This window comes from Eumetopias jubatus, unplaced genomic scaffold (genome assembly GCF_037043125.1).
Source record: "Eumetopias jubatus isolate StellerSeaLion01/CBP00866 unplaced genomic scaffold, mEumJub1_p1.0 scaffold_1, whole genome shotgun sequence".
NCBI classification, from domain to species: Eukaryota; Metazoa; Chordata; class Mammalia; order Carnivora; family Otariidae; genus Eumetopias; species Eumetopias jubatus.
In genome coordinates this window covers 123,933,336-123,954,153 of record NW_028274807.1, presented here as the reverse complement: position 1 = coordinate 123,954,153, position 20,818 = coordinate 123,933,336, and the positions used below count along the sequence as shown (strand labels likewise).

The window sequence follows — 20,818 nt, the reverse complement described above, 5'->3', positions numbered from 1 at the left end:
CTGGGCCCACACTTTGAGAACTACCCACTAGAGGCTAGGAGCCCTGTGCTCAACACGCAGCGCATGGCGGATCTCCGAATCCTGGCTCCACCACATCTTTAGTCTTGGCTCTTGATCTAATCCTCTACCTCTCCGTACTTCATTTGCCACATCTGTGAAATCAGGATAAGGGATTGCAAGCGAGTGCTTAAAGCCACACCTGGCACAGTGTTTAACAAATGTTGGTTAGCTTCTGTTATCTATTCATTTTCTGGGGGTGGTGGGACGACCAAACCAAAGGTCTAGGTAGCCAGAGAAGAGCAAGAACTAGCAAGAGCAAGTCCCCCTTCCGTGCAGCAAGGAAGGCACAAGAGCTGAGGACCAACCAGTACTAGCCTTCTTAGAGTAACGCCCTACTGCGGTCTGGGGTCTTTGAAATCTCCGGCCCTTCTAAGAGCGCGCGGACGTCCAACCCACAAGTTCCCTACGTCCCACAGATGCTGCGCAGGCGCAGAACCCGATGTGCCCGCGCTTGACGCACATGCGTACTCAGGCGCACCGGTTGGGGGCTGGCCGGCAGAGCAAAAATGGCGGCGGCAATGCGCGTGGTGGCGGCTAGAGCAAGACTCAGCGTTGTGGAGACCGGTCTCCGCTCCGCGGTCCGCAACCTGTGTAGCCAGCCCGTCTCGGTTAACGAACGCATCGAGAACAAGCGCCGCGCCGCCTTGGTGGGAGGAGGCCAGCGCCGCGTGGATGCCCAGCATAAGCGAGTGAGTCTTGCGGCGGTCCGGCCATCCTCTCGGCGTTCGGGCCATCCCCTCGGCGTTCGCGACCTATCACAGCGTGCCTAGCTCGCGACGCCCCAGTCCTTTCAGCCAATCAGCGCCATGCCGGGGAGCGGCGGGGGCGGGGGCGAGAAGGTTCACCTTGAGTACCTGTTGCCTTGCACCAAGTGGCGGGGAAAACGACGATAAGCACCATTGTGCTTTACTACTCTCCATTTTGCTTCTGGATTTTTAGAGGGAGCTGGCCGGGTCCCAGATGACTCACCACTTGACATCTATAAACTTTTGGACTAGTTACTTAATCACTAGGAGTCAGTTTATTTTAAGAAGAAGATAGTAGTACTTCTCCCCTCACAATCTTATCCGTAGAGCTACGGAAGCGATGACAGGCACTTAATTAGGAAAAAAAAATCTGTTTATTCTTCTCCTGCCTGGTGAAACCGTGGTAAGTTCTTGCTCCATTATGGAAGCAGGAAAATCGAAGGATATGGCAGGGGAAGTAACGTGGGCAAATTCTCACGTTAATCTGGGGGCGGGGTGTGCACAGGGAACTTGTGGAACTTCTGCCCCCACAATGCTGGCTGAACGCCTTTAGTGTCTTAGCGTGCATCGACATGCTGGGTAGGAAAGGTATGTGTCAGAGGCAGGGAGGTTTTTGAGGCGAGACATCTGGCCTTCAGAGATAAGCTGGGTGGACCATTTAGCAGCAGGAAACACTGAGGCTCAGATCCGTGACCTGGGACTTGAAACTAGGCTCACGCAGTGCATCACTGACACGTGTGTGAATCTGGACTGATGTGCTGGATGAGTTAACCAATCTGGAAGATGCAGAAGTGAAATTCTTAGAGGTGAAGGGCATCGAGGCACAACTGTCAAGTGGGGTGGTGAGGGGTGGAACACTGGGATCTTCAGTGAGATTTGAACTAGCCCTTTATTGAAGTCTAAATTGAGTGTTGATTATTTTTGTTTTTTTAAAAGATTTTATTTATTTGACAGAAAAAGAGCACAAACAGGGGGAATGGCAGGCAGAGGGTGAAGCAGACTCCCCGCTGAGCAGAGAGCTCAGTGCTGGGCTCGATCCCAGGACTCCAGGATCATGACCTGAGCTGAAGGCAGCTGCTTAACCAACTGAGCCACCCAGGTGCCCCTTGAGTGTTGATTTAGATGTTATAAATTACGATTTGACAGGAACATGAAGGTGACCGTTCCTTTTTGATAAGTTACCATTCCTTTCTCACAAGTTACTTAATCCCTAGGAGTCAGTTTATTTTAAAGGGAAGATAGTAATTTTTGACCTTGGGAGTGAGATGTAAATTTGGTGGTTGAGTGTGGGGCCGCCTGGGTGGTGCAGTCCTTAAGCCTTGGACTCTTGGTTTTGGCTCAGGTCGTGATCTCCAGTGGTGGGATCAAGCCCCAAGTCAGGCTCCAGACTCAGCAGCGAGTCTGCTTGGGTCTCTCTCTCTCTCCCTCTCCCTCTCCCCCTCCCTGCAGCATGCTGTGTGTGCTCTCTCTCTCAAATAAACAAATAAATCTTAAAAAAAATTTTGGTTGAGTATGTGGTGCCAGGAGTGCTTTCCCTCCCTCCCCTGGGGTGGCTCTGTCTGGGTTGAAGGAACCTTTACATCATCCTTTGGAAAGGCCTCTCAGTGCTCCTGTGTACTCTTTCTGTTGGGGCCCATTGCAGAATTCCTCCCTGGAACATCACCCCACTTCTTCCTGGGTAGACCCTACTGGGTTTAGATGCAGGCTCAAGAAGCAATTTTTCTTTTGCCAGAGCTGACTTAGTCAGGAGGCTGACTCCACCCTCACTCCACCTCACTCCACCCCCTTTTAAACAATTTTTTGGACTCCTTCCATAGGACAGATTCCCAGAAATGGAATTACTGGGTCAAAAGATAGGAATCTTTTTAACACTCTAATATATGTTGCCAAATTGCTTTCTGGAAAACTTAATTCTACTTTACACAACAGTGTATACGATTGCCTGTTTGTTTTAAAAAGACCTCACTGGCTTTGGCTACTTTCTTATGGGGGGAAAAAGCCAATTTGAGGTGTTTTTTTTTCCCCAGGGCGGAGGGAGGTTGGAAGACAGTGGGCCTGGGTGTTTGATTTGCTCTAAGGGCTTGAGAGTCCAAGCAGCAGAGGCTCTTGATAAGTTGAAGGTTCCAACCTCACCCCTTCCAAGAAGCAATTTTTTTTTTTTTACTCCTCTCAAGTGAGCTCTTTACCGCTCTCTGTCCCACTCCTTCTCAGCCACTACCTGCTGTGGGGTTGTCTCGGTATCATAGTGTCACTGTCAGGTGTGGGGTACCTAAGCAGAGCCCCTAATGTAGGATAGTAGGAGAAGCCCATGGAGGAGGCAGGAGAAAGAACCAGGAAGTGGTCCTGGAAGTGTCCTTCTGGTTGGACACTAGTGAGGTGAGTTTGTGTGAGGTTCCCTAGAAGAAGCTTGTGAATCCGGGGATGTGGCCTCAGACTCTTCACTAAACCCGCTTTAGTTTTCCACCTCTTACTTTTACATTCTCCTTTTTATTGCTCGTTAAGTCTCCAGTAAATGTTTGTGGAACTAGTTATCTTGTTCCACAGTCAGGCTCTCCTTACCACCACTTTTCTTCCCCTTTTCCTCCTCCCATTTCCTTATTTGCCTTCCCTGGTTGGTGGCTCCTGGAGCACCCTGTCTGCCCTGATTTCCTTACTGGCTGAAATCTGATAATACCTGTGTTTTGGGCAGGTTGATGGAATAGAGGCTTTCATGAGGGGTGAAGGGGCAAACCCTGTCTTTCTGGCCTTCTTACGAACGCTCCTTGCTTACTTTGCCTATGATGACCTCACTGAATGTTTTTTATTGCATTTTAGGGAAAGCTAACTACCAGAGAGCGGATCAGTCTTTTGCTGGACCCTGGCAGTTTTGTTGAGAGTGACATGTTTGTGGAACACAGATGTGCAGATTTTGGAATGGCTGCTGAGAAGAATAAGGTATCTTTTCACATGGTAGTATGAGCCTCTAAGTTGCACTTTCCATCTGTGGCCCTACTGGCCTACCCACTAGACTAATGAAGGCCTTTTGGAATTCAAGTTACATTTAATAGTTTTCAGGTTTGGAGCCTGAAGTTGCAGGAGTGCCTTGGGAGAAGTATTATTGGGCCTCCAGCTTCTCCTACTTACCTTTGTCTGCAGATGAAGGAACGTGAGTGGGACTGCTCATATTTTTTGCATTGTGACTCTGGCCTGGTTTCCAGGGCTCTGGTTGTGGGTTCAGAGTTCTCACAAATACGCATTGACGAACTTGGAAGGGAAGATGAGAACGTCTTTTAATTGTGTTCTGGTTTGTCTAGGCACCAGAGGCCCCCTAAAGCAGGACCACCTGCCTGTTTTGACACTAAGTTTATGGAGTTTTTGAGATCAGAGTTACCAATACTTCTTTTTTATTTATTTATTTTTTTAAAGATTTTATGTATTTATTTGACAGACAGTGACACAGCGAGAGAGGGAACACAAGCAGGGGGAGTGGGAGAGGGAGAAGCAGGTTTCTCTCTGAGCAGAGAGCCCGATGTGGGGCTCGATCCCGGGACCCTGGGATCATGACCTGAGCCGAAGGCAGACCCATAATGACTGAGCCACCCAGGCGCCCCACCAATACTTCTTTTTTAATTGGGTGTTCTCCACGGGTATGCAGAATTCTTTGGACTTACTTTTGATCAGTTTTCCTCGGGTCTGCATATATGCTATTAGTGACCAAAGATTTGTGAACTTGGCACCAAATCAGCTGGCTCCATTTCAGTCCTTATGGGCCACACAGTATTCCAGGATTCCAAGCAAAATGATGGGTTTGCCTTAAGGTTTGGGGGTGGGGTGTGTGGCTTTGTAGAGTTGCCATGTGTCATTCTATGCCCTTCTCCTTTCTGTGGCATTTGGGGAGTGGCAGCTCTAGGGAGTCTTGATTATTTTGCTTTTAGGAGGGAAGATGAAATCTAACTGTAGTGCCCTTCACTTCTGTTGATGAAGCAGTAGCCTAGTGCTTGCTGTTGCAGAGCTGAGCAGGGGAAAGGGAGATTCCATCATGTTCCTGATTCATACTGAATTTTAAGAAATTTAGGGTGGGCAGTTGTTTTCGGGTTTTTTGGTCTTTCATTGCCAAATTCGTTAAAAGACGTATTTGGGTTTTTTAACTTTTATTTTTCTATTTTTCTGGTAGTTTCCTGGAGACAGTGTGGTCACTGGACGGGGCCGAATCAATGGAAGATTGGTTTATGTCTTCAGTCAGGTATTTAATAACTCCAATAGGCTGAGCTTTCCTGGAGGGAAGAGTCAGGAGCAAAAGACATGAGAAGAAAGCAGTTTTGGGGAATGAAAACTTGTTTGTAGTGGGGGCAGATGAGGGGCATATGTCCAGAGTTTTATACTATAGTATGTGTTTTTTCTTAGGGAGAAAGAATCCTTAGTTTTGAGGGGTGATCACAGGGTAGTAATCATGTAAAAAGTCCCAGGAACCAGGAGTTTATTCCAAGTGAGTGAGATTCTTCTTGGCAGATTGGGTGTGTGCCTGGAGGACAGCCATGTCCTGGGCAATGTGCGGACTGAGTGTTGTGAATGCAGCCTGGGTGGAAGCGACTAGACTCTAGGAACCATAGGTTTTGGGCTTTCATGAAAGTGTTAGAACAAGTTTTGTTAGGCTGCATAAAGACAGATACAGTTTCTTCACACTGAGACTATAGGAGAGTATAGTGTAGGAGGCAGAATAATGGCCCCCCAAAATGTCCAACTCCTAATTCCTGAAATTTATGAATATGTTAACTTACATGGCAAAGGGGAATTAAGCTGCAGATGGAATTAGTGTTTTTAATTAGCTAACCTTAAAATAAAGAAGGCTGGGTTACCCAGGTGGGCACAATATAATCACAAGGGTCCTTAAAAGGAGAGGCAGAAGTGGAGTTCCGAATGATGTGTTGTGAGAGCGGCCTGCCATTGCTGGCTAAGAAGATGGAGGAAGGTCATGAACGAAGGAATGCAGGTGGTCTCCAGAACCTGGAAAAGGCAGGAAAAAAGATTCTCCCTTGGATCCTCCAGAAAGGTGCCTAACCATGCTAACCTTGAGTGTAGCTCTGTGAGGCCCATGTAGGACTTCTAAATTAGAACTGTGAGAGAATAAATTGCGTTTGTGGTAATTGTTAGAGCAGCTAATAGTAAACTAACACTATACTATTTTGGGTTTGATCCCCCCCAGGTGGAAATATGCATATAATTCTAAATATTTAGTTCCTTTTACAGATCTAAAGTTATAAAGCTTGTTTAGTATTAAAATTATGGGTCTAATAATAAAATAACTGCCTAATTTAAAATGTACTTAAACAATACTCATTTACTTAATGAATTACCTTTGAAATGTTTTAAAACTGTTATAAGTGGGTCTACCAAATGCTTAACTGGAAGAAATGATCTCTCCTTTTTGTAATTTATGAGAGCTAGGCAAAAGCTTGTACTGAAGGAAGCATTAATAAGATAGAACAAAGAAAGTTACTGTGCTTTCTGGGCTCAACGTTCTAACTACTGAGCAGATACAGAAATTCACTGAATTGATACTTTTTATCATCTTTTATCCCCATGGGGGTAGGGTTGGATAGGGATGGGGGGAAGGGAAAGGGAAAAAACTGAGCCAGAGTTTCTGCCCCAAAGACGCTAATCATTTTGTAGACAGAATGGGGCAGGACAGGAGTGTCTTCAGTACAGATAGGGTGAGAGAGGTTCTAGCCAAATGCTGTGGACTCAGGACAAGGGATGATCACATTCAGGCTTGAAGAATGTTTTAGGGAAAATCGGGCATTTGAAATAGGCCCTGAAGGATACTGAGGGTGGGGAGTGATGAGCCAGCTTTTTTGTAGTGATCCCCAAAATGTTAATATCTGCAGTTGCTTTTTCTGGGGGAACTTCTTTTCCAGGGAAGCGGCCTCGGTCTCTTGCCTGATAATTGGCCATAGGTATGTTCCGGGGGAGAGGAGTAGGGGGAAAGGAGGGGCCAGTGCTGGCTCATTATTTAGTGTACAGATTCCTAATCTTGTCTGTTTTTAGCCTCAGTTTTGCTTTGTTTTGCTGCTGGTGATTGAATCCAGAGCCCCTGTGATGAAGTTGTTTTAGAGAATAAAACTTTCCCCTTCTCAAGGTGAAGGAGAGGTCCTGTGGGTCCAGCTGCTCCCAACAGAGACTTTGGATCAGTCTGTTTTTCACCCCTCCTCACCCCCTACTTTCCGTGATTCCTGGCTTGTCCCCTCCTTGTGGTTACTCCCCCTGCAGTATATAGGCTTCCATTTGTTCTCACTAAGTCAGATATTCTTCTTGTGCTTTCATTTCCCCTCCAGTTTGTTCAGTCTCTCCTCTGCCAATGTTTCCTCTTCCTTTTCTGTCCTCTTGGGCTGAATCTCTTTTTAATTCCCCGCTGTCTTTTTGAGATGGTTTTAGGAAGGAGGTCCTTCCTACAAGAAGCCCTTTACATCAGAAGGTAATGAAACTCCATAAGCCAGAGGAAGCAGTGAGAGCTCTGATTGACTTTTTTCACCTCCCTTGTCAAAATGACAGATACTTTCTAGTAATAGAAATGGCTGACTGATATCTGTAGAATCTGATTTTTTGGGTTAAGTCTGCATGAAAAGTCTTCCTTTCCTTAGAGCTATGACTCATTTTTGTAGAGCAAAGACTAAGTCTTTTGCTCTTGACAATACATAAATTCTCTTTAAGATACAAATTATTTCATGGAATAGTGAATAAAAGAAGACTATTCCTAATTTTTTGAACTTCTAAAAATCCTTCAAAAACTTTTGGCTAAGAGTTTTTCATTTCCTCCTCTTCCTCCTGGCTCTTTGTCCCTGGCTAATCACTGTATTTGTTGATTTAATCGTTTTCTTTTTAGGATTTTACAGTTTTTGGAGGTAGTCTGTCCGGGGCACATGCCCAAAAGATCTGCAAAGTAAGTATTTAATATTGAGAACACAGTATTTTTATCAGTCACATGGTACATGTTGAGTATTGGGGGGCAGGACTGCGGGGTGGGTTCTGACCCAAAGGTCCCTTCAGTCTAAGGCAGGCGTTTGTAACATTTTTTTGTATCATGGATCCCTTTGACAGGCTGGTAATGATTTATATGCATAAAATATGTAGGATTACAAAGAATTAAAAATATTTAAAAACACATTTGTAGTATATGTGCTTTCTAATTCATCAAATAACAAAATTTAGTTGTGGATCCAAACTGTTATAATTTCACAGTAGGTACGAGTAAAAATGCTCTTTCAAGTGATCTGCAACAACTTGAATGTGATATAAAAATATCCGTGGCTTCTATTAATGACAAAGTCACAGGTATCTCCAGTGTGTGTGTGGTTTTTTTTTGCCTGTGTTCATTATTAAAGGAAAGGCTAAAGATCAGCTAAGGTTAATAAAGATAAAGATGTAAGTTTTTTCCCATCCAAGGCATGGATGAAATCTATAGACTGCTTGGGGTTCTGAAGACTCCAGGTAAAGAGCCCATGGTCCAGGTGAAGAGTCCCAAGTACTAAAAGATAAAGAGCAGTGCGAGGATTGATTACATGATGGTATTTTAAAAACACTGCTAGTGATGAGATGCTCTGGAGATGAATTAAAGTATAGATCATATGTGGAGAACTTTGGAATTAAAGGTAGGGTTGACTATTAGTAGCTGGGGAGAACTTCCCTGTAAAATGGAAAACCTGTATTCCATGGTCTTATCATGTATTTCTGAAACCTTGGACCAATCCCTTAACTTTTAAACCTTCCTAATTTTTCTTTTTACTGCTTCTGTTATTATGGTTAAATGGATAATAGGGAAGTGAAAGTGCTTTGTGAACTGACAAGAGCCATTAGGAATGTTACTTATTAGTAACATTCAAGCCACTGACCCAGGAAGAAAATATGGCTCATTACAAATAAAAGCAGGCTTGGGCCTGGCCTCTGGTTAACAGATGGATCTACGTGTACTTTCACGAAAATACTACTTTGCTATTATGTACTGTCAGTTCTTTCAAAAGAGTAATGGGATCGGGGAGGGGGTGGTGGCGGCTGTGGCGGCGGTGCCTGGCTGGCTTAGTCAGTAGAGCATGTGATTTTTGATCTCAGGGTCATGAATTCAAGCCCTATGTTGGGCATGGAGCCTACTTTAAAAAAAAAATAACTGGGAACAATACTGGCTCCTGGAAAAATATTACAGCTAGGCCTGTGGCTCTAGAAATGGTTGTCATGAGCAGTCTTCCCACCTGCTACTGGGAAGTGCTTTGGCTCTTGGATGCCTGAGGGGCTTTAATCCACCCTTAAAATTTTGGTTCTCTATCTTCCATGAAGGTACCCAGTCATCCTGGGGAATGAAGCTGGTGTAAATGACTTCTATTTTGAAAAGTGCGCTTAGAACATTTTCCCAGAAAACACCATGGTGCTTTATAAATTCTGGTTTTGGTAACAGGATCAGTTGTTTCATAAAAGGTTTCTTTGCTGTCTCAGATCATGGACCAGGCCATGACAGTGGGCGCTCCAGTGATTGGACTGAATGACTCCGGGGGAGCACGGATCCAAGAGGGAGTAGAGTCTTTGGCTGGCTATGCAGACATCTTTCTGGTGAGAAACCTGTTAATAGAATACAGAGAGTAAAATAGTACGAGGCTTAGTCTTCTAAGCTATGTTCTGGTCAGAGCTTCCCTATCCCTACTGTTCTCTGCTGTATGTCTGTTCTGTGGCTTCTTCCTGTGTCACTGGGGAAGGCATGGAAGGTGGACGAAATGCAAGAAGAGTAGGTGGAGAGGGTTTTCTTTTTTTTTCTCACAGAGGGCCAGTCCTAGGGGAAAATTGAAGATCACTTATAAGGGAAATACACCTGATTATTTTTTTCATAAGCAAAGGACATGGAATATAAAAGGTTAAAATGAACTGATTTGCTAGAAATAGGAATTTTAAAAAAATGCAGTGCTGCTTATTTTGGTTAAAACACAAGGTCATTATATGAAGTTCAAGTTGTAGTACAAAGAAGAAAAATTAGCCAAATCCCACCATTCAGAAACATTCCATGAACTTCATTTCAGATATCTTTCTGCTTACTTACTAAAATTACAGAGAAAGAAATGAAAAACACAAAAATAAATTAAATGTGTCATTTGAAGTAGGAAGTATATTCTAAGAAAGTAAGGGAGATTGGGGTGAGGAAGAGAGATACTGCCAGATGGAAACTTGAGAAAAGAGATCTACATTTCTAGAGAGGGGAGGAAAAAAGGAGAAGGCAGGAAAGAAACAGGCAGACATTGTTTCTAATCAGGCCAGCTGTTGTTGTCATCCCCTGGGCTTCAGGCTTATGAGTCTTCTGTCCCTGTCTACTGCCCTTTAGGATCCATTAGAACAATGTGTATTTATTTTGTGTAAGGTGCTCAGCTAGTTGTGGGAGTACTTAGGTTCATTGAGAAGCCACTTTGTAGATCTTAAACCTACTTTTTAATCTTTAACCCCGAGCTCCAGGAATAACCTACTGGGGAGGATTAGCTCTTTGGGTGGCGTGGTCAGATGATTTAGGCCTGGAAGGTCTCCTTTAGCCCTTAGCTGGGAAGTCATGCCTGTACTGGAAATGAAGGAAAGGAAACATGGCCCTAAGAGAAGTGTCAGTAAATCACCACATTTTAGAACTTGTCAGAGTTTTAGAATATCTCCTACTCTAACCCGTCTTTAGGAGTACAGGCTGCAGGAGTTGGGTTTTATTTTGTTTTCAGGAGGTAGGCTTTAGTGACTTTAATGAATTATTTACTGGGGTGCTTGGGTGGCTTGGTCCATTAAGTGTCCGACTCTTGATCTCAGTTCAGGTCTTGATCTCTGGGTCGTGAGTTCAAGCCTTGTGTTGGGCTTGGAGCCCACTTAAAAAAAATAAAATTAATACTGCTTGTTATTTCTACACCTCCAGCCACTTCCTTCTGCCTGTATTGTTATTTAAAATTTTTTTTTGTAATTTTATTTTGATAGAATTTCAAACTTCATATAAAAATTGCAAAAAATAGTACAGGGAACTCCCATATGTCCTTTACCCAGAATTGTCACTTGTTTACATTTTGCCCATTTGCTCTATCATTTCTCTCCATATGTATATATTTGCAGGTTATATTTATCTGAAACACTTGAGAATAAATTTGATACTGTTCCTTCTATAGCTCTTAAATCCTTCATTGCGTGTTTCCTAAGAACAAGGACATTCTATAATAAAGTGAGAACAATAATAGAAATCAAGAAATTTAACATTGATTCATCGATATTATTCTTATCTATGGTACTTACTCAGATTTCATCAGACAATCCTAAATAAAGCCCTCTACAGCTATTCCCTTACTCCCCTATGCCCCATCCAATTCAGGATTGAGTACTGTCTGTAATTGTTTTATCCCCTTAATTTCCTTTAATTTGGAGCAGTTTCTCAGTTTTTCTTTGTCCTCCATGACCTTGACATTTTTGGGAACAGCTTTGTAAGAGGTATAATTTACAAACCGTAAAATCTATCCATTGTAAGCATGTAATTCAATGACTTTTTTAAAAATTCCAATAAAATTAACAACAGTGTTAGTTTCAGGTATACAATATAGTGATTTAATAATTCTATACATTATTCAGTGCTTCTCATGGTAAGTGAACTCTTAATCCTCTTCACCTGTTTCACCCATCTCCCCGCTCACCTTTCCTCTGATAACCATCAGTTTTGTATATTTAAGAGTCTGGTTTTTGTCTTTTTTTTCTTTGTTCGTTTTGTTTCTTAAGCTCCACATATGAGTGAAATCATATGGTATTTGTCTTTTACTTACTTCACTTAGCATTATACTTTAGCTCCATCCATATTGTTGCAGATGGCAAGATTTTACTCTTTTTTATGGCTGAGTAATATTCCAGTGTGTGTGTGTGTGTGTGTGTGTGTGTGTGTGTGTGTGTGTGTGTGTGATATATGTTTATGTATATACATACATATATATCACATCTTTATCCATTCATCTATTGGTGGACACTTGGACTGCTTCCATATCTTGGCTATTGTAAATAATGCTGTAATAAACATATGGCTGCATATATCCCTTGGATTTAGTGTTTTTGTATTCTTTGGGTAAATACCCATTAGTGTGATTATTGGATCATAGGGTAGTTCTATTTTTAATTTTTTTGAGGATCCTCCATACTGTCTGCAGTGGCTGCACAAGTTTGTCTTCCTACCAGTGATGTACAGGGGTTCTTTTTTTCTCCGCATCCTTGCCAACACTTGTGTTTTTGATTTTTTTTTAAAGATTTGAGAGAGAGAGAGAGAGAGCGAGAGATTGCATGCGCACATGCACAAGCAGGAGGGGCAGAGGGAAAGGGAGAGACAATCCCAAGCAGACTCCCTGCTGAGTGCAGAGCCCGATGTGGGGCTCAGCCTCATGACTGGAAATCATGACCTGAGCTGAAATCGAGTCGGATGCCCAACTGACTGCGCCACCCAGGTGCCCCTGTTGTGTATTTGATTTTCACTACTAGACAGGTGTAAGGTGATACCTCATTGTGGTTTTGATTTGTATTTCCCTGATGAATGATATTGAGCATCTTTTCATGTGTCTGTTGGCCATCTTGATGTCTTCTTTGGAGAAATGTCTGTTCATGTCTTCTGCCCAGTTTTTTTTTTTTTTAAAGATTTTTATTTATTTGACAGAGAGAGACCATGAGAGAGGGAACACAAGCAGGGGGAGTGGGAGAGGGAGAAGCAGGCTTCCCGCTGAGCAGAGAGCCTGACGCAGGGCTCGATCCCAGAACCCTGGGATCATGACCTGAGCCGAAGGCAGACGCTTAACAACTGAGCCACCCAGGTTCCCCCTTCTGTCCAGTTTTTAATTGGGTTATTTATTTTTAGGATGTTGAGTTCTATCAGTACTTTATATATTTTAGATACTAACTCCTTATCAGATATGTCATTTGCAAATATCTCCTCCCATTTTGTTGGTCATCTTTTGGTTTTGTCAACTGTTTCCTTTTCTGTGCAAAAGCTTTTTATCTTGATGAAGTCCCAGTAGTTCGTTTTTGCCTTTGTTGCCCTTGCTTTTGAAGATGTGTCTGGCAAGAAGTTGCTGTGGCTAAGGTCAAAGAGGTTGCTACCTGTGTTCTCCTTAAGGATTTTGATGGATTCCTATCTCACATTTAGGTCCTTCATCCGTTTTGAGTCTGTTTTTGTGTATGGTGTAAGGTGTGTAGTCCAGTTTCATTCTTCTGCACATGACTGTCCAATTTTCCCAACACCATTTGTTGAAGAGACTGTCTTTTTTCCATTGGATATTCCTTCCTGCTTTGTTGAAGATGAGTTGACCATAGAGTTGAGGGTCGTCGTCGTCTTCTTCTGAGAGTACTATAATGTGTATGTTGGTACATGTCTGCTTCCTTACAGGTCCCTCAGGGTGTTCATTTTTCTTTATTGTTTTCTTAGCTGCTCCTTAGGCTGAATAGTTTCAGTTGTCTTCATGTTTTCTGAATTTTTCTTTTGCTTGAAATCTGCTGTTGAACCCCTCTAGTAAGCTCATTTCAGTTACTGTCCTTTTCAACTCCAGAATTTCTGCTTCGTTTCTATTTCTATTTCTATTTATTGGCATACTCATTTTGTTCATTGTTTTTCTGATTTCCTTTTATCCCCCCCCTCATGATTTCCTTTAGCTCATTGCCTGTATTTAAGACTATTGCTGGGGTGCCTGGATGGCTCAGTCGGTTGAGTGTCTGACTCTTGGTTTCGGCTCAGGTCATGATCTCAGGGTCATGAGCGCAAGCCCTGTGTCAGGCTTCCTTCTCTCCCTCTGCCTCTCCTGCAACTTGCACACACATGTGGGTGTACTCTTTCTCTCTCTCTAAAATAAAATAAATGAATCTTAAAAAAAGACCGTTCCTATAATGTCTTTGACAATTCCAGTGTCTGAACTTCCTCAGTGATGGTTTCTGTCAAATTCTTTGTTTCCTGTAAATGGTCTGTAGTAGCCTGTTTATGTGTTTAGTAAATTCTTGTTTTTGTTGAGTACTGGGAATTATGTGTATTTCTGGTAATGTTGGAAATCTAATTCACTCACTTGTCAGAGACTGTGGAGTTTTGCTTGTTGGGGGCTGAATCTATCCATTTGTGACTTTCTGAGCTGTTTTGCAAAAATATGTTACATGTCAAGTGTGGTCACTGAAGTTTCTGGCAGTCAACCAGTGACCTGACAAAGATTTCGTTAAACGTCTGGCTCCTTGAAGAGAAACTATCTCTTTATTTTTATTTATTTTTAAAACGTGATGGGTCTAATTTTTATTTTTTATTTTTAAAGATTTTATCTATTTGTCAGAAAGCGAGAGAGAGCGCATAAGCAGGGAGAACTGCAGGCGGAGGGAGAAGCAGGCTTCCCGCCAAGCAGGGAGCCCGATGCAGGGCTCAATCCCAGGACCCTGGGATCACGACCTGAGCCGAAGGCAGACGCTTAACCATCTGAGCCACCCAGGTGTCCCAAGAAACTGTTTCTTTAAATCCCATCTCAGCTGTAGAGCTACTTGAACCTGTCAGGGTTGAAACAGTTACCAGCCTCTATACTGGTCCTTTATTGATCAAAAGCCATGATCAGTAATCAATACACATAACCCTGAATATTGGAGGACAGGGTCCTTATTGTCTACTCTGACATCAGCTAGCCACGCTAGAAACATGAGCTGCCAGTCCCCATGGCTGCCTGCTGCAAGGTTGCAGGGTGCCAGATGGTTCCACTAGACTCCAGAGTTCCAAAATAGTTGCTTTAGACCATTCCTGTGAACTTAATAGATGTTTAGTTTGAGGCATGGATTCTTAGAGCTTCTTGTTCCAGCATCTTCTCTGATATCACTCAACTCTTTTATGTTAAACACATATTTTTAGTATAGTTTCCTAATTCCTCTTTTTTTTTTTAAGATTTTATTTATTTGAGAGAGAATGAGAGAGAGCATGAGAGGGAGGAGGGTCAGAGGGAGAAGCAGACTCCTTGCTGAGCAGGGAGCTCGATGCAGGACTTATCCTGAGACTCCAGGATCATGACCTGAGCCAAAGGCAGTCACTTAACCAACTGAGCCACCCAGGGCGCCCCTCTTCTGACTTTTCTAAAAACTGTGTTTATTGAGTTATTTGGTAGTTGCTCTAAGGGTTACAATATGTATGTCAAATGATCACTGTCTACTCTAAATTGAAACTGACTTAATTCTGTTAAAATGTAGGATCTTTGATCCCATATAGCTCCATTTTATTCCCCTTCCTTTATTATGTTATTGTTATATACCTTATAAGTCTAACAACAAAGTATTAAAATAATTGCTTTATACAATCTTGTATTAAGAGAGAACTATATACACTACTGTATTTTTAATCACATAATTAACATTTTTAGTGATGTTACTTCCTGTGGATTTTAATTAGTGTCTGGTATTATTCTCTTTCACATCCTGAGGTGTGGGCAATAATAGCAGCCTTAGTTAGGAATGTCACTGTTCTTATCTCAAGTTTAGCAGTTTTGTTTTGTTTTTTTTTAATCGATAAGCACTTCTCAATTTGTTAATATTTGGTCTGATTCCTAAGCCTCCAAATGTTTGTTTTTGACAATTTTGTCCAGTTTTATAGTTGTTTCGTTGGGGGGAGAGTTTTCTGAACTCTTCACTCTGCCATACTTGGAAGTTCGCCCACACACCTTGATATTTTTTGCACATATAGATAACTTTTTCAGCTTTTTTTTTTTTTTTTTTACGGGGCTCAATCCCAGGACTCTGGGATCATGACCCGAGCCGAAGGTAGACGCTTAATGACTGAGCCACCCAGGCACCCCTCAGCATTTTTTATTGTTGTAAAATACACATGAAATTTACCAATTTAACCATTTTTAAAAAATTTTTTATTATGTTAATCACCATACATCATTAGTTTTTGATGTAGTGTTCCATGATTCATTGTTTGTGCGTAACACCCAGTGCTCCATGCAGAATGTGCCCTCTTTAATACCCATCACCAGGCTAACCCATCCCCCACCCCCCTCCCCTCTGGAACCCTCAGTTTGTTTTTCAGAGTCCATTGTCTCTCATGGTTCGTCTCCCCCTCCGACTTACTCCCCTTCATTCTTCCCCTTCTGCTATCTTCTTTTTTTTTTCTTAACATATATTGCATTACTTGTTCCAGAAGTACAGATCTGTGATTCAACAGTCTTGCACAATTCACAGCGCTCACCATAGCTCCCCAGTGTCTATCACCAAGCCACCCCATTCCTCCCACCCCACCACCACTCCAGCAACCCTCAGTTTATTTCCTGAGATTAAGAATTCCTCATATCAGCGAGGTCATATGATACATGTCTTTCTCTGATTGACTTCTTTCACTCAGCATAACACCCTCCAGTTCCATCCATGTCGTTGCAAATGGCAAGATCTCATTCCTTTTGATGGCTGCAGAATATTCCACTGTGTATATATACCACATCTTCTTTATCCATTCATCTGTCGATGGACATCTTGGCTCTTTCCACAGTTTGGCTATTGTGGACATTGCTGCTATAAACATTGGGCTGCACGTACCCCTTCGGATCCCTACATTTGTATCTTTGGGGTAAATACCCAGTAGTGCAATTGCTGGATCCTATGGTAGCTCTATTTTCAACTGTTTGAGGAACCTCCATACCGTTTTCCAGAGTGGTTGCACCAGCTTGCATTCCCACCAACAGTGTAGGAGGGTTCCCCTTTCTCCGCATCCCCGCCAACATCTGTTGTTTCCTGACTTGTTAATTTTAGCCATTCTGACGGGTGTGAGGTGGTATCTCATTGAGGTTTTGATTTGGATTTCCCTGATGCCAAGTGATGTTGAGCACTTTTTCATGTGCCTGTTGGCCATTTGGATGTCTTCTTTGGAAAAATTCATGTCTTCTTCCCATTTCTTGATTGGATCATTTGTTCTTTGGGTGTTGAGTTTGTTAAGTTCTTTATAGATTTTGGATACTAGCCCTTTATCTGATATGTCATTTGCAAATATTTTCTCCCATTCTGTCGGTTGTCTTTTGGTTTTGTGGACTGTTTCTTTTGCTGTGCAAAAGCTTTTTATCTTGATGAAATCCCAAGAGTTCATTTTTGCCCTTGCTTCCCTTGCCATTGGCGATGTTTCTAGGAAGAAGTTGCTGCGGCTGAGGTCGAAGACGTTGCTGCCTGTGTTCTCCTTTAGGATGTTGATGGACTCCTGTCTCACGTTTAGGTCTTTCAACCATTTGGAGTGTATTTTTGTGTGTGGTGTAAGGAAATGGTCCAGTTTCATTGTTCTGCATGTGGCTGTCCAATTTTCCCAACACCATTTGTTGAAGAGACTCTTTTTTCCACTGGACGTTCTTTCCTGCTTTGTCAAAGATTAGTTGACCACAGAGTTGAGGGTCCATTTCTGGGCTCTCTATTCTGTTCCGTTGATCTATGTGTCTGTTTTTGTGCCAGTACCATACTGTCTTGATGATGACAGCTTTGTAATAGAGCCGGAAGTCCGGAATCGTGATGCTGCCAGCTTTGCTTTTCTTTTTCAATATTCCTCTGGCTATTCGGGGTCTCTTCTGGTTCCATACAAATTTTAGGATTATTTGTTCCATTTCTTTGAAAAAAGTGGTTGGTATTTTGATGGGAATTGCATGGAATGTGTAGATTGCTCTAGGTAGCATTGACATCTTCACAATGTTTGTTCTTCCAATCCATGAGCATGGAACGTTTTTCCATTTCTTTGTGTCTTCTTCAGTTTCTTTCATGAGTATTTTATAGTTTTCTGAGTACAGATCCTTTGCCTCTTTGGTTAAATTTACTCCTAGGTATCTTACGGTTTTGGGTGCAATTGTAAATGGGATCGACTCCTTGATTTGTCTCTCTTCTGTCTTGTTGGTGTATAGGAATGCCACTGATTTCTGTGCATTGATTTTATATCCTGCTACTTTACTGAATTCCTGTATGAGTTCTAGCAGTTTTGGGGTGGAGTCTTTTGGGTTTTCCACATACAGTATCATATAATCTGCAAGGAGTGAGAGTTTGACTCCCTCTTTGCCGATTTGGATGCCTTTGATTTCTTTTCGTTGTCTGATTGCTGTGGCTAGGACTTCTAATACTATGTTGAATAGCAGTGGTGAGAGTGGACATCCCTGCTGCATTCCTGACCTTAGGGGAAAAGCTCTCAGCTTTTCCCCATTGAGAATGATACTCGCTGTAGGATTTTCATAGATGGCTTTTATGATATTGAGGTATGTACCCTCCATCCCTGTACTCTGAAGAGTTTTGATCAAGAAAGGATGCTGTACTTTGTGAAATACTTTTTCTGCATCTATTGAGAGGATCATATGATTCTTGTTCTTTCTTTTGTTAATATATTGTATCACCTTGATTGACTTGTGGATGTTGAACCAACCTTGCAGCCCAGGGATAAATCCCACTTGGTCGTGGTGAATAATCCTTTTAATGTACTGTTGGGTCCTATTGGCTATTATCTTAATGAGAATTTTTGCATCCATGTTCATCAAGGATATTGGTCTGTAATTCTCCTTTTTGATGGGGTCTTTGTCTGGTTTTAGGATCAAGGTAATGGTGGCCTCATAAAATGAGTTTGGAAGTTTTCCTTCCATTTCTATTTTTTCGAACAGTTTCAGGAGAATAGGTATTAATTCTTCTTTAAATGTTTGGTAGAGTTCCCTTGGGAAGCCATCTGGCCCTGGGCTGTTGTTGTTTGGGAGATTTTTGATGACTGCTTCAATTTCCTTAGTGGTTATAGGTCTGTTCAGGTTTTCTATTTCTTCCTGGTTCAATTTTGGTAGTTGATACATCCCTAGGAGTGCACCCATTTCTTCCAGGTTATCTAATTTGCTGGCATAGAGTTGCTCATAATATGTTCTTATAATTGTTTGTATTTCTTTGGTGTTGGTTGTGATCTCTCCTCTTTCATTCATGATTTTGTTGATTTGGGTCATTTCTGTTTTCTTTTTGATAAGTCTGGCCAGGGGTTTATCAGTCTTGTTAATTCTTTCAAAGAACCAGCTCCTAGTTTTGTTGATCTGTTCTACTGTTCTTTTGGTTTCTAGTTCATTGATTTCTGCCCTGATCTTTATTATTTCTCTTCTCCTGCTGGGTTTAGGCTTTATTTGCTGTTTTTTCTCTAACTCCTTTAGGTGTAGGGTTAGGTTGTGTATTTGAGACCTTTCTTGTTTCTTGAGAAAGGCTTGTATTGCTATATACTTTCCTGTTAGGACTGCCTTTGCTGTATCCCAAAGATTTTGAACAGTTGTGTTTTCATTTTCATTGGTTTCCATGAATTTTTTTACTTCTTAATTTCCTGGTTGACCCATTCATTCTTTATTTTTATTTATTTATTTATTTTTTAAAGATTTTATTTATTTATTTGAGAGAGAGAGAATGAGAGATAGAAAGCACGAGAGGGAAGAGGGTCAGAGGGAGAAGCAGACTCCCTGCTGAGCAGGAAGCCCGATGTGGGACTCGATCCCGGGACTCCAGGATCATGACCTGAGCTGAAGGCAGTCGCTTAACCAACTGAGCCACCCAGGCGCCCCCATTCATTCTTTAGTAGGATGCTCTTTAGCCTCCATGTAATTGAGTTCTTTCCGACTTTCCTCTTGTGATTGAGTTCTAGTTTCAAAGCATTGTGGTCTGAAAATATGCAGGGAATGATCCCAATCTTTTGGTACCACTTGAGACCTGATTTGTGACCTAGGATGTGATCAGTTCTGGAGAATGTTCCATGGGCACTAGAGAAGAATGTGTATTCCGTTGCTTTGGGATGGAATGTTCTGAATATGTCTGTGAAGTCCATTTGGTCCAGTGTTTCATTTAAAGGCTTTATTTCCTTGTTGATCTTTTGCTTAGATGATCTGTCCATTTCAGTCAGGGGGGTGTTAAAGTCCCCCACTATTATTGTATTGTTGTCAGTGTGTTTCTTTGCTTTTGTTATTAATTGGCTGCTCCCATATTAGGGGCATAGATATTTACAATTGTTAGATCTTCTTGTTGGATAGACCTTTTAAGTCGGATATAGTGTCCTTCCTCATCTCTTATTACAGTTTTTGTTTTAAAATCTAATTTGTCTGAAATAAGGGTTGCCACCCCAGCTTTCTTTTGGTGTCCATTAGCATGGCAATGGTTTTTCACCCCCTCACTTTCAATCTCGGGGTGGCTTTGGGTCTAAAATGAGTCTCTTGCAGACAGCATATTGATGGGTCTTGTTTTTTAATCCAATCTGATAGCCTGTGTCTTTTGATTGGGGCATTGAGCCCATTTACATTCAGGGTAACTATTGAAAGGTATGAATTTAGTGCCATTGTATTGCCTGTAAGGTGACTGTGACTGTATATTGTCTGTGTTCCTTTCTGGTCTATGCTGCTTTTAGGCTCTCTCTTTGCTTAGAGGACCCCTTTAAATGTTTCTTGTAGGGCTGGTTTCGTGTTTGCAAATTCCTTTAGTTTTTGTTTGTCCTGGAAGCTTTTTATCTCTCCTTCTATTTACAATGACAGCCTAGCTGGATATAGTATTCTTGGCTGCATATTTTTCTCATTTAGTGCTGTGAAGATATCATGCCAGTCCTTTCTGGCCTGCCAGGTCTCTGTGGATAGGTCTGTTGCCAATCTAATGTTTCTACCATTACAGGTTACAGATCTCTTCTCCCAAGCTGCTTTCAGGTTTTTCTCTTTGTCTCTGAGACTCGTAAGTTTTACTATTAGATGTTGGGGTGTTGACCTATTTTTATTGATTTTGAGAGGGGTTCTCTGTGCCTCCTGGATTTTGATGCCTGTCTCCTTCCCCATTAGGGAAGTTCTCTGCTATAATTTGCTCCAATATACCTTCTGCCCCTCTCTCTCTTTCTTACTCTTCTGGGATCCCAATTATTCTAATGTTGTTTCATTTTACCGTATCACTTATGTCTCGAATTCTGCCCTCGTGATCCAGTAGTTGTTTCTCTCTCTTTTTCTCAGCCTCTTTATTTTCCATCATTTGGTGTTCTATATCGCTGATTCTCTCTTCTGCCTCATTTA

At 42.1% G+C, this 20,818-nt stretch overlaps 1 protein-coding gene across 1 annotated transcript in view; it reads left to right on the top strand.

The window, feature by feature from the left end:
* The first annotated feature begins 543 nt into the window (after positions 1 to 543).
* The window catches only part of PCCB (propionyl-CoA carboxylase subunit beta), a 99,994-nt gene continuing 79,719 nt past the window's right edge, over positions 544 to 20,818 (top strand). The window contains exons 1-5 of the mRNA XM_028099214.1: positions 544 to 749; positions 3,621 to 3,740; positions 4,960 to 5,028; positions 7,666 to 7,722; positions 9,267 to 9,380. Of these exons, the coding sequence (XP_027955015.1) occupies positions 567 to 749; positions 3,621 to 3,740; positions 4,960 to 5,028; positions 7,666 to 7,722; positions 9,267 to 9,380 (543 nt within the window). The 5' untranslated portion in view covers positions 544 to 566. The remainder of the gene's footprint in view (positions 750 to 3,620; positions 3,741 to 4,959; positions 5,029 to 7,665; positions 7,723 to 9,266; positions 9,381 to 20,818) is intronic.